At 43.4% G+C, this 13,523-nt stretch overlaps 1 protein-coding gene across 3 annotated transcripts in view; it reads right to left on the reverse strand.

The window, feature by feature from the left end:
- RGS6 (regulator of G protein signaling 6) overlaps positions 1–13,523 on the reverse strand; it is a 231,420-nt gene that overhangs the window by 18,660 nt on the left and 199,237 nt on the right. For all 3 annotated transcript variants that reach the window (XM_042814417.1, XM_042814418.1, XM_042814416.1), the window contains exon 16: positions 1,484–1,573. In XM_042814417.1, the coding sequence (XP_042670351.1) occupies positions 1,484–1,573 (90 nt within the window). The remainder of the gene's footprint in view (positions 1–1,483; positions 1,574–13,523) is intronic.

Below are 13,523 nucleotides of genomic sequence, written 5' to 3' on the forward strand. Positions count from 1 at the left end.
TGCGGGGGGGATGAGGATGTCATGCTGACACATCCAGGCCTTGATCTGACAGCAAACAAGGACTGCAGAAAAAAGCCTCTGGTTTGAATGGGCTCAGCTGGGAGGAGAAAACCCTTCTGCTTTGAAGCAGATGAACCCTCATGTGTTCAGCGGAGGGAGGATGGGAACGACATGCCAAAAGCTGATAGAGAAGAGGATGGCAAAGGTTTTTATGCTTTATACTATCAGAGGACTTTGCATAGCACTTCCTTCTTTCCCCACCACCTCTGAACTCTAAGAAGACCTAACCTTTTCAAATATAAGCAGCGCTGCACAGTGCTGTCTCAAATCAGACATTCTGAAACAAAGGGCTGACTGCTGCCCTCCATTACCGGCCCCATGCCACCTGCCTGCAGTCCCAGGCATAGCGGACAGAGGGGTTTGTCTCCTTCTGTCACACTGCGCATGCTTTTAGGATACACAGTGACAATCAGGACAAAAATACCACTGGGATTTCATGGTATTGTGCCAGTGCAACATAATTTGGCAGCACACAGAGAATGCAGCAGAAAAACAACAGGGAAGATGGTAATGAGAAAACCCACGCTCAGGCTGTAGGAGCCAGTTTATGAGTGGTCCTGGAAGTCAAACAGAAGAGAGACATACAAATGTTAATATGCATGCACACGAACACACATGGACACACAGACTTACAGGAGTCAGGAGATGCAGGAAGCATCTGAATACAGCTACTGGTGCAGAGAGCTGTAGATTACCTCCCAGCCCCTTGGAAAGGATGGGCATTTGGGCAGGAACTGCCACACACCAGGTAACCACTCCTTCATTACCTTGAACTGGGGGTTCCTGGCAGAAATGCCGTGCTGGCAAAGCACACGTGGGTGCCAGCAATGCTAAAGAGCTCAAAATCAGCTGACCTGTAAAAAATGTGGCTGAAATCCTTAATTGTTGCATGGGTTGCAATTATTTCCTGTCTCCAAGGAAAAAAGAACTATCTTTTTTATGGCCAGAGCAAGGGAAAACGAGAATGGAAATCACTACAGGGCAGTCTAGAGGTAAGGCATCCAAAGGAAAGATCACCTGGTGAGACTGAGGAGGTGAAAATCAGAATGGGTGAAATTTGCAAGACCAATTAATAGATTGATGAGTTCTGCTTCTCATACAGACACCATCTACAGAAAAGGCATTGCAGTTTTAATTGCCTGCACTGCATTTGGGAGGCTGTTGTGCAAGACAAGCAAATTTCTGGGTGTTGTTTTTTGTTTTTGTTTTTTTTGTCTTGGGCCATCCTACTATCCCAAAAACATGTGTTGAGGTTGTGCATACGGATGCCATACTCTGTGCCCCTCGTGAAGAAAACAAAAGTTCTTATTAAATAAAATGTTTTAAAAAAGGAAACAATATTTTCATTTTCACACTAGCAGCAAGCAGCAGGCGAGAATCAAGAGGTGCAAATAGATGCAAGCATGTCCTTTCCAACAGATACCTTCTTCTTTGCCAGCAATAAGTCCTGGTAAGCATTTGAACGGAGGAAGCGCGCATAGCTGTCACTCTTCATCAGCTTGTAAATGTGCTCCTGCGGGACAGGAGGAAATGAGAGACAGAGAATTGTTATCAAACCTCATTTAGACATCACAGAGATTTAAAACACAGTGAATTAGAAGGACGAGAGACTGATCAAAGTCCTAATTAAGTCTGCTATTATCGATTATGTGTGTTGTGCTGGCATACAGGAGGTCCATCCTGGGGCAGGACCCTGCTGTGCTTGGGGCTGCATAAACACAAAGCAAAAAGATGGCCCTCACCCCAAAGGCTGGCACATATTATTCAGTAATCAGTGTTATTCTATAATGACTACAGCTCTCAGAAATCCCCAGATCATGAGCAAGTGGCTATCCAGGCTGAAACTACTGAGATGTCTCAGGAAAGAAGAAATAAATGCCAGAATTTGTCCCATGGATTAGGTTTCATTGTACTACTCATAGATACTTGCACTATCACTCCACCCCCTCATTATAGTTCATGAAGGAGAACCTATACTTGAACACATTTCATTTCCACTTAAACATATGCCTAGAACAAACAAACGTATTCACATCCTGAAAAAGCCTTTATGTCTGACTGACTACTCATTAAATTTATTGGGCAAATGCACGCATTTGCATTGTATGTATAAAGTTATGTCAGATGAGTCCCACCCACAGGACTCTTTGACTCCTATTGAGCCAAACTGCTGGTATTAGTTTGCTTGGAGTACATCCCCCACCTATGTGCATCTTCAGATTTACAAAAGAGTGTTCCACTGCAGCAGAACCTATTCCTTTCCATTGCCTTGCTTAGTTTTACTTACTGAAGAAAATTCCTTAATTCTGTCAGCTCTTCTCCTAATTGTCTAATTTTCCTTTGATTTGTAAATGGATATTATCCCAAACATCAAGAAAATCACATCAAAATAATTCGACCCAATAAGAACTAAGATTACATTAAAGGAATTCAAAAGAAAAACAGGCACTCTAGACATTTATCTTAGAATTTGCCTATGGAAGCGTTCTTACAGAGTTAATGAACAGTTTTATCTACACTGATTTATACAACACAAAATATTTTCTCCTGCCCTACAGCCACTGCAGTTGAAATTTCAGAACAAGCAACCCAGACACAAGTCACAGAGTTTATTTCACAGTGCTAACGAGCCAAGCAAAATTCCCTTATCTTCACCATCACAGCCAATCAGAGATGACCTGTCTGTATAGAGAACTGCCTCATTCAGCTTTCTTGTGCTATTCAGTGCACAGTTCTAAGAGGGGCATAACTACCACTGGTTTTTACTGAGATGCACAATAAAATGCACCCTTTGAGCTACAACCTGGCGTGGAGCACTTTTTACCAGTTAATTTCATTTCCACAGTTGCTTTCAGACCTGTCAAACCCTTACTTGTGTGGCATTATCTATCTGAAGTACAGCACAAGATGTTGCAATGGAAATGGTCGTATACAGTCATCTAGCAAGCATGACCCCTTCTCACTGCAGGAAAAAAACAGAAGTGAGGGCACAACTCCATGCTGATCACCTACGGCACTGCCAAGGATTTCCCATCCAGCTGTGGGAAACTGCTTTTTACTCAGGGCAGAACAATCCACGCATGATCTGAGCTGAGGACAGGGAAAATAATGCACGTCATGGGTATGGTCACTGGCAAGTTTGTATTTCTCTGGAATGAATTATGATTTTCAGCATGAAATCACTCTCAAACACCTCAATAGAAACAATTCAATAGGAATAGAAATAGAAATTAACTTGAGTTAATTTAAATCAACCACATGGCAACCAGTTCAGCCATACTGTTATCTCTTAAATTCTCAGAAGGAGACTCTATCTCCTACTAATACATTCTTCATAATTAAGTGGAGAAAAATAACCCTAACTGTATATCTAGAAGACTTTTCCTTCTTCCCCATAATTGTGGGGCAGCTGATGAGTACCTGGGGCAGGCACTCTGCAGCCCATCAGCAGCAACAGGTCAGAGGGGTCTCTCAGAACCTCTCTCTTGCTGTGATCATCCCTCAGTGCACCCATAAGGCAGGACGCTGGAGGGAACAGTGCAGAGCTGGGAAGGAAGGGGCCGCAAGGCTGAAGGCACAGCAGTGGGCAACAGAACATCTTGGTTGACATTTTGATAGACAGCTAATTAAATTGTTGACTACCTTTGGATTCCAAATGGTTTCTTAAATGGTCAGATAACAGGGTCTGCTCTGAAAGGCAAAGATAACATTTTTGGAAATCAGTGTTCAATTTTCATTGCCACACAAGCAGATCACATTAGCTGCTTGCACATAAAAGAAGAACAAAGCAGAGCAGAAACTGCTGGCTATACAACCCTCCAGCATGCCGACAACAACTATCAGTCTTGCTCATGTCAAGATGACTTCAGGTATTTGACCTTAAAACAGTATAAACTCAATATCTGACTGCTGAAAGGGGAAAAAATTACTTTGACCCTGAAATGAAATAGACCACAAGCCAATGTCTTAGCTAAGGCCACTCTCTGAAGAAGTGGACTACAGCACACTCATCCCCACTGCCACCCTGGGAAGGTAGCTGGTGTGCAGGATTTTCTCTGCTTTTCACATCCTGGAATCACTGAGCAGCAACCCCGCTACCTTTCAGCTGTTCACCAGCGACACAATCAAAGAGGGAATTCTTAGGCTTTGAATGCTAATGAAGAAAGAAGGCTGGGCATAGGGAAAGGGAGGGACATGCTTCAGATGCAAACTTTACGGCTTAATTGCAAGAATTCAAAGGGCTTGCTTTGAAGAAGTACTGGAGGCACAAATGATGCACTGATCATTTATTTTATAGCGCTTCACTTTTGAAGCACCTAGAGAAAATCTGAGCCAGCTGCTCAGGTCAGCAAAGACTGCCTTCCAATTTGCAACAGTCCAGGACAGCTTACATTGCTGCAGCTAACTCCCTGCTGAGACTGCACCACAAAGCTTCCTGTAGAACTGTGGCTGCAGTCCACATTCAGCTCAGTTACACAACAAACCTAGCTGCAGGACAGGAAATGCTGGTGCCTGGGACATTTGCTCTGATCCTTAGCCTAGTCCATTCTTTGTCACCAAGCTGTTTGCTGCTATACCTTCTGCAATCTGCAACTTTCTAGGGAGAATTTATAGCTAGCATTTAGCAGCTCCTAATTTCTTAAATAAATTGAAAACTACTTGAGGTTGAGCAACTGAGCATAATCTTTTAAGGCAGCCTGAGCAACGGGCATATTAGCAGAGGTGCGTGCACAGATTTAGCTGCCCTGTGCAACATGTGCAAATTGGCTTGTTCCCTTGCATCACAGATTTTTAGCTCACCTGGGATCACTGCAACCCGCTGGTCTCTCACTTTCTAATTTACTGAGCAGCTGCTTTCATTCCTTAACACGTGGTAGAGAGGGAGCATAACTTCACCAAAGACTGCAGCCAGCATCTTCAGTGGTGCACCTGTAAGTACACATGCTCCAGGACATACCTGAGGCTGCTGGCAATAAATTCAAGCCCTCTTATCCTTTTACTAAGAGAACTTTGCATTTTATAAACTTGCTTTTTGCAATGGAATGAGCTCATTATTACTGACTCCCTGATTACACAAAGCAAATTCACTATTTGTCTGATTTTTAACAATTCCCTCACAGGACTCCTGCAAACAGAGTGGGCTTACTGCTGACCATCCTCAGTTGTGCTCCTGCAGTCCTGAACTAAGATGCCATCCCTCTTGCTACTACCATTGCATGACAAACAGTAAATTTCAAAGGGCAAAAGGCTCTCACTTTTGTGAATTAGTGAACAAAGGAACCAGACACGTAAACCACAGAAAATTCCTCTTCTATGGCGTTACATGTAACCTCAGCTTCAGCAGAAGCGTAGGGAAATAAATGCTGATAAGCTCCAGCATCTTTTGGCTTGTTTCCATTTACAAGCCCTATCTCTGGAAGGAGATGAAAGACAAGCTCTGTAAATTTTCTTGACAAAAGGGGAATGGGAAAAAAATAGAAGAAAGTGCAATCCAGACGGGAATGTGGGAGGTGGCTGAGATAGCAGAAACACCTCAAAGCTGCCCTTGCTTCAAACCAACGTGCTGCAACGTGACCGGGGCCCTCTTCCCCCACAGGCAAAGCACAGCGACCCTGAGGAGAGTGCGTAGCAGCCAAGCAGGACCTTGGGAAGTATGTGGGAAAAAACCAAATGACAGAAAAATAACAAAGCAAACTTGCTTGCACAGAGCACCTGGTAGGCCTCTGGAAGCCTGTTATCTGTTGAGAACATTTATTTTCAGCAGAATATCTTGGTTCCTTTCTCTGAAATATGCATGTGATAAAATAGCCGTGTAGGTAGTTAAACACAGCCATTGCTAGTCTCACCTCTTAGCCATTGTGATATTTTGTGACAGGTCTGAAGCAGGTTTTGCAGTTGTGAAGGCCAAGCACAATTTTCTCATGACCTCTGAATACCAGCTTGATTCCAGCAAGCCCTTAAACTTTAACTTGCTGAGGGAAAGTTTTCTCTGCTTGTGCCTGAGCACAGTTGTACACTTGGGTGGTGAGGAGGATGAGGGGGAAATATCTGATTCTTTGCTCGCCTCAAGCCCAGGCTTCCCACTAAGCACACTTGTAGCCCATACTGGGTTTTTACATCATATAGACACTGGATAGCCAGACAGCTGTTGAGAGTCACCTGAGCCCCAGTGCTCCACTTCGCCATTCACAAACAGGTTGGGAGCCGCTTGCTGTAGCTATCCCACTTGCAGCCCTTCACCCTGCCACCAAGACCTGGCGTTATAATAAGGCATTTACAGACACCTTTTTATGCTGCAAGCAGGCGAACGCAGCAGCTGCCCCTGGAGCCAGCTCAAGGGATATGTGCAGCATGTCAGACAAATCCATTTGAACACAAGCCCCAAAGCAATATAAAGCAGCAGAGAAAACAACTAAATAAACAACAGCAAACCATCACAAATGTTCTACCTTTGCACTGGGGGAAACTGTTCTGCAGATTCACGCATGAGAGAGCAGAGCCTTATTGAACGCCTCGTGGCCTTCACTGGAAGGGATGACAGAAGCCAGCTGAGGCCCTGTCAGGGGTCTGCATCCCAAAGGGATGTCCCCAACTGCACAAAGAGGGTAGAGGAAGGAGAAAACAGGATGATGCATTCTGAGCATGCAACGAGCAACTGCTGCACCTTGAATTGGGCACAGGAAGCCATAGCATCTGCTGGCAGACATAGTGAAGATGAGGCATGCAAAAGACCTTCACCCCTCAATGAGCCCAACTGATAACATCAGTGTGGGAAGGAGGAGGGGAAACATGGGGTTTTCAACCCAATTCTCTTTCACGTCTCCAAATCCCTGCTCATTCAAGTCCCTGCACATAGCACTGTGTCATTCCCAATGACAGTGTGCTGCCATTTTGATCAACCAGCCCACATTAACCAGTGCTGCCCAGCAGCACTGCCACCCAGCTGCTGCTAGAGTGCTACGTTTGCCTGATTGATAGTTTAGAAAATAAATGTTTCAGGTTGGTAAGTGACACTTAAGGGTCTTGGCCTGAGTATGAATTGCTCTGGAAAATTTGAGCAATATCTTTTTGGCCTCTCTGAAGTTATTTAAGTGACAAAATAATTTACACCCACAGTTTATCTGGTGTATTTTCTTCACACTCAACCAAGTTGTTTTTACTACTTCAGAAAAAAAAGATGAATAATTATACTATAACATAGACTAACCACCTTGCTAATCTAAAAAGCATAAAACCTCTTTTCAGACCCCAAATGAAAGTACACCAGGCACAGCGGCGTAAAAGAGCATTAGCAGGAGAAATCACTGTAAGCAATGAGAGCTCATTTTGAGTAATACACAGAAATCCTTTGTTTAGCCCTGTAGATACAAAGTTAGAAGCCTAATGTAAATCTTCTGTGAGAAAGTGCATTGATAAAAGTAACACATCAATTTAACCCCGGCTCCTCTGTAAATGGATGAGACAACTGGTTTGCCTCATACCTTCAGAGGTACAGAAGGGCTGCTGGGGCTGGGGCAGATGCACTGCAGAAGGCAGAGCCCTGCCAAGCACTGTGCAGTTTAGGGGTCAGCTTGGTACTGCAGGAGGATTTAGTCCTAAATATAGCAAGGGCTATCCAGGGAGACCAGAATGGGCTGCTGGGAGTCTAACACTGTGTGAGCAGCTTTAGGTTTTGAAACAATGATCGTGGTTAAGAGGCTGATTCCCACAATGTGGGCCAAATCCTGGCTACTGGCAAAAAGCCCAATTGAACAGGTTTTGCCTGGGAGGAGGGGGACAATCTCATGCAACATTTGGAAGACTGGTATCTCTTCTCCAAACAGTACAGTACAGTACCTAGGAGACACAGCAACAAATATGGCTTTTTGTGCTTCTTCTACATGCTGCAGTACAGCCATGAGACAAAACTACTCAACTTTTTGACCAAGATCTTTGCAAGGCTGCCTGTATCTTTTTCTTTCTTCATTTTCTAGGGAAAATCCTGCCAAAAAGCTGAGTTCCACTCTTGGAAGGAACATGCAGCATCCTTGCCACAGCAGAAATTAAACTGGGGCAATCTATGTCCCCTAGGGGACAGTGACAGCAGGACGCAGCCATATAGAAGCAAGCAGCATCCAGCTTCTGAGTAAAGGTGGTGATGCTGAGGTAGGTAGGACTGATCTTGCTTGGATGCTGACACAGGGAATACATCCTGGATACAAAAACTGCCTTCCAGGTCTCGTAAGCATTTTGGCTGCACTTCTATGTCCCCTTGGGCAAGCCTTTAGGTGACCGAGCTCAAACTCTTCAAGTCCATGCTACAAATACTTATCAAAAACTTATATCTGTTTGCAGATTAATGCAATTCAGACAGCACAAGAACAACATTCATACCTGCTGTGGTCTGCATTGCTGATAAATCTCCCAACAGATTGTTATTATTTTTAATTAGAAAGATGAACTCTTCAAGAAATAGCAAGCCAAGAACAATTAGACTGCAGTGTTCCTGCAGTATGAGGGTTAGACAGGTGTGGAAATGACTTATCTTTAAGACTGCTTATCCACTGTCCACAAGAGGTGGACTTACAGAGTCCTGGCTGCTCAGGAGGAGAGGGATGCATTTGCAAGCTTTTTGGTCACTGCCTGGGAGAAACAGAATAGTGTCAAGTATGCCCTGACTTTCACACGAGCAGGAAAGGCTCCTGCTTTGCAAGAAATGGTTGTTTCTTGCAACCCAGATGCACAGCGCTGGCACAGAGGTCCCAGAGAACCAGCCTGAGTGTTAAATTCAATTTTCAAGCAAGCCAGAGGCTTTCCCAAGCCATCCATTCAAAGGTATTTTTCAGAGTTAGGAGATGGTAAAGACAAACGTCTGGTAAAGACAAAAGTTGCTTGTTCAGACATTCTGTCATAGAACATGACTATTAGAGCACAAATTAAAAAGCCAAAGATTGAAAAAAAAAAAAAAAAAAAAAAAAAAGTACTTTCAGATGTGTAGCATGTACATACATTTAGGATAAAGTCTCAGGAAAGTTGTAACACTTACTATCTTACTATCTGCTCTTACTTTGACCTCTGCTTCAAGTCTTTCATTTCCTGGTTTGTGCAGCATCAGACACACCAGCATAACCCTCCACGATCACTTTCCTATTTTTGTTGCAGGCATCTAATTGCTCTTCTGGGTGCATTTGTGGGACTCTTGGTTTTAGATTCAGTTTAGATGTAAGCTGTTCTGGGAAATCCACAGGGAAGGAACTTGCATTTTTGTTTGTACGTGTAACAAATACTCAGCAACAGTGAGATTTCTGGTGAAGGCTGCATCTACTGGAGAGCACGACAAGGGAAGATCTTCCCCTTCTGCCCCACAGAATCAGAGCCAAAAGGGGAGAAGAAAATAAAGGCCAAATTCTTGTGAAGTTTCTACTTTTCATAGACAACATCAGGGTGCCAAAGGCCTGCAAGAGGACTGGGCACTATGTGTGTATGTGCATGCACATGTTTTGTACATACCGCAAAGCAGTGCTTTCAAACCCTCATAGTGTGAGCTGAGCATTAGGGGCCTCTCGAGCCACCCTTCAAGGCAGGGTGCCTGGGTCTGCTCCATGTCCTCTTCTGACTGCCCATACTGCCAACCAGAACTGCTTGGTTTTCTATCCCAAGTTACTATCCTTGACAGACAGACAGGTAACTGGGGTGAGTAGTTGAAACGTAAAGAAAATAACACTAAGCTTTCCTCAAGTTCTTACGTGAGAGGTGATCCAGATGTGTGCAATGAATGATTTTCATGTTTTCCTTCCGTGCTGTGATTTAGCTCAACATCTACAAAAGGAGTTCTGTATGCTTGGTGAATAGGCACCATGAATATGCTGCTTTATATGCTTGCTTTCACATCCTCTGCATGCTTGAAAAAACAAAGTCAGTAAAAGAAAGGTCACCCCTTATTTTCCCTTCTTGGTAGAAAATGACATTACATTTCCAAGAGACCCTTTCTCTCACTCGGAGTTTTTTTTTTTTAATTCAGCACGGTCCCATCACCTTATGTCAACACTCACAGCTTCTTGGTGGCACCAGAATGAAAACTAAGGACTGACCACTGACAAATACTGCAAGGGCTCAGCTGTCTGTTACCAGCACCAGCAGAGGAAAGCATGAACTGGGCCCAAGTCTGGGCCAGGTACATTTCTGGTTTGAACAGCACAGGGTTCGGCATTGTGGTCTAATCTGCTCAAGAATTAGCTAAGGATCTGTGTAGTACAGTCAAAATCCCTAACAGAACCCAGATTAGAACTGAATTTCCCTGAATCATCTTCACAGAAAAAACAACAGCTAATAATTCAGGTAAAGGAACGTCATTCTAAAATTCTACTTCATTTATAGAAGAAGAAAAATAAACAAAGCAAGCAGAAAAGTAATAGCAAAGACAACTACATGGCTCACCTTATCCTAGCATGCCTGGCTCTGAAGCTTACCAACAAATGCCCCTACAAGCAAACATTAATACTGGGCAACACAATACATCCCTACAGTACTAGATCACAATGCCAAGGTCTATGGGATTGATGGGACTGGGGCAGGGGGTAAAGACTTTCTGAGAGTAGAAAGACATCTCTAGAGAGGGGAGGTGATGCTTGACGCGAAGGAAAAACTGCTAAAAATACGCGTTGTGCAGAGTAGCCATAATTGTCATACTCACAACTTTTGAGTTCTCATGTTAGACAAGTTAGTTTGGCTGTCAGCAGCTTCATCAGCCAAAAGAGGCCATTTGGAAGGACCAATGACTACTCTCCAAAGCTGGCTGTGCCTGCCTCATATTGCAGGGCCCCAAAGGGGTTGTTCTGTGATGCTGATAACTCCAGTGGGAGCACCGATCCCACTAAGTAGTTCACTGTTTAAATGAACTGACCTTTCCTTATGGTGCCCCATGTATTAAAAGCTGCTTCACTCCCAAGTGAAAATGGTTCAATAATTGTAATGTTTTACTCAGTGGACAGTTGTTTAAGAGCAGAAAATAATCAGCTCTGTTGGTAGGCTCTCCTCTGGAGGAGTCCAGCACCAAATCAACAGAAGGTGCTGCACGAGTGAGTTCTATCATCAGTAATAAACACACCCAAAGTCAGGTTAGATTATGAGCTCTTTGAGGATACTTAGAGCTAAGATTTTCAGTATCGTTTTTTTGAATGCAGAGACCATTTGTCTTCATACATTGAATGGCCTTGGGATGCAGAGATTTCAAATGAGAGGCATGTTTGTCAGGAGCCCTCTTTCTCCCTGTTTTCTTCTAGTTGTCTGACCAGATTTATCTCTACTGCCTTCTGTGTTGGCCTTGATGGTTGTACAGCATCTGGGAGAGCTCTCTGGGGCTGGAAGCCAAGGTTACACAAAGCACCACATCTCTGTAGACTGTTAAACACCTGATAAAAGATGATGCTTTGTTATCAACTCACAGCTATCAGGCAGTCACTAGCTTGATGTGCGCTGGGCTCTGCTGCACCTTCTTCCTCCCAATGCTTTACTTTTCAATGCTTTTTATACACAATCGACATTCTGGGGGTCTCCCAGGTCTGCCCATGGGCTAAAGTGCAACATCACTTTGTCATATTTTCCACCTCAGAAGCTGCGATTTCCTTTTCTCAGTCCAGCCAACCCTTTTCTTTCCTCATAGTCTTAGTGTCCCTGCATTGCAGGCATTCAAAGAATGTCCTGTTCAGTAATGTAATTATTTTCTTGTCCCTTATTCACAAGGACATTTAAGTTATTTTCCTCCATGCTAAGCCTACACAGGACAGGACAACACTTACATTTCCTCTCCCACAGTGGACTGTTTTGACTACTTGCGTCTGGTTGAATCTCTAGGAATGTGGGATGTGTGTGAGCTCAACCTCCTGGTGCCAGCATGCCAAGATAAGGCAGCTGGGCTATTGCCTGCTGCAGGTCTGTGAGACAACACAGTCCCCAAGGTGGCAATGTGTAGTAGGCGATGCAACAGCAATGCTGATGGCCGGAGATACCAGGAGGGTACCTGAGAGACTCAGGGGCACCTATGTGGGCTGCCATGAAGTGGAGGTGTGAACAGGAGTGGTCCCTCTCCAGGTGAGGCAGTATCAGCCAATGTTGTGCCAGCTTCCAAAGGGGCATTAGGCATACTGGCAATGTCTGGTTTATCCCTGCTTCTTAGCTATCTGTTCAGGCAGTCAGAAACAGCTGGCTTGGCCTTTGCAGAGCTACCAGAGCCCACCATGATGCACAAGAAGATGACCAGGGTTCCCCATCACTATTGTGGCAGACTCTTTCTCTAAGATGACCATAGCTGGGCCTGAAAGCCTACCTCTGCCTTGTATTTCTGTTTCAGTGAACCAAAAGAGATGAGTTGAGGACAGCAGTAACATAAAAATTCTCTGAAATAAAATTAACCCAAGGAGCTAAAATTGCAGTCTAACTGCAAGAGCTCTGGCCTGATTTCATCAACTACCCTTTGAACGGCAATTACATTGTAAACTGATCGGTTCAAACCTAAATCCTCAGTGTCTTCTTCTGATTAAATTCTCATTGCCTAAACATCCATCTTATTCTCTGCTCTTCTACTTATCAATTGAATTAATTCCTCCATTTTTCACCTATCTTCTTTAGCCAGCATTTTACCATCATCTTTTTATTTTTTTTCAGGCAATGTAAATTTGCACAAGTTCTAGTTCACTACAACTGCAAAGCAAAATAAAATACATTTTAGCTAGAATGTCTTTATACTGCACTGTTTCTCAGATTTAAAAAGAACATTTATGTTGTCTGATATTCACAGGGGATTGCCTTAAGACTTTGCGTACATTCCTTCTACGTGGGCCCTAAGGAGCAGGACTGCATTCAGGAAAATACAGTATTTGATGCTGGTTTGAAAAATTCATTGCCTAACCTTGTATAAGTGGTCCTCAACATCTCCCCTGAGATGAAAATATTTTGTTAGCAGAGTATTTTGAAGAACTGCCCTTGAACACCAATTTAAAGAAAATACAAGAACAAGGGTTCTTTTCATTTGTTGTTGATTTTACTACACACTCTTGATAAAAATGATTTTAAGGAGAATATATTTTAATTGTGTCCCTGTTAATATTTGCAGAAAGATTCATTCTTCCTTTCTCCTTTTTTAGCCTTTATAAAATGACATTTTCACTTTTTCAGAAGGTTATGCTGTTTTATCCTAGCTCGCAATGGTTTTTCACAGATTATCTATTTTCCTAGAGGCATTTTCTGTATATAGTTTATCAGTAAAATTTCCCTGATAAATACAGGGCCCCTAGGAGGGAAGGATTATGCTCACTGCATTGCTTACTGTCCTAACGTTATCCTAAGGCAGTGTCTGCGAGACAAGTTTCTAGTTGTGTTTGAGGAGATGCTGTGTTTGGGGTTTGGTTGGGAAGACGTAATCAGCTATAAATGAATAAATGATAGAGCAAGTGTATTAATAAGAATTTTTACAGGATATCAGCCAT

The sequence above is a fragment of the Centrocercus urophasianus genome, unplaced genomic scaffold (genome assembly GCF_019232065.1).
Source record: "Centrocercus urophasianus isolate 14NV4802_14NV808 unplaced genomic scaffold, USGS_Curo_1.0 seq_14, whole genome shotgun sequence".
Taxonomy (NCBI): domain Eukaryota; kingdom Metazoa; phylum Chordata; class Aves; order Galliformes; family Phasianidae; genus Centrocercus; species Centrocercus urophasianus.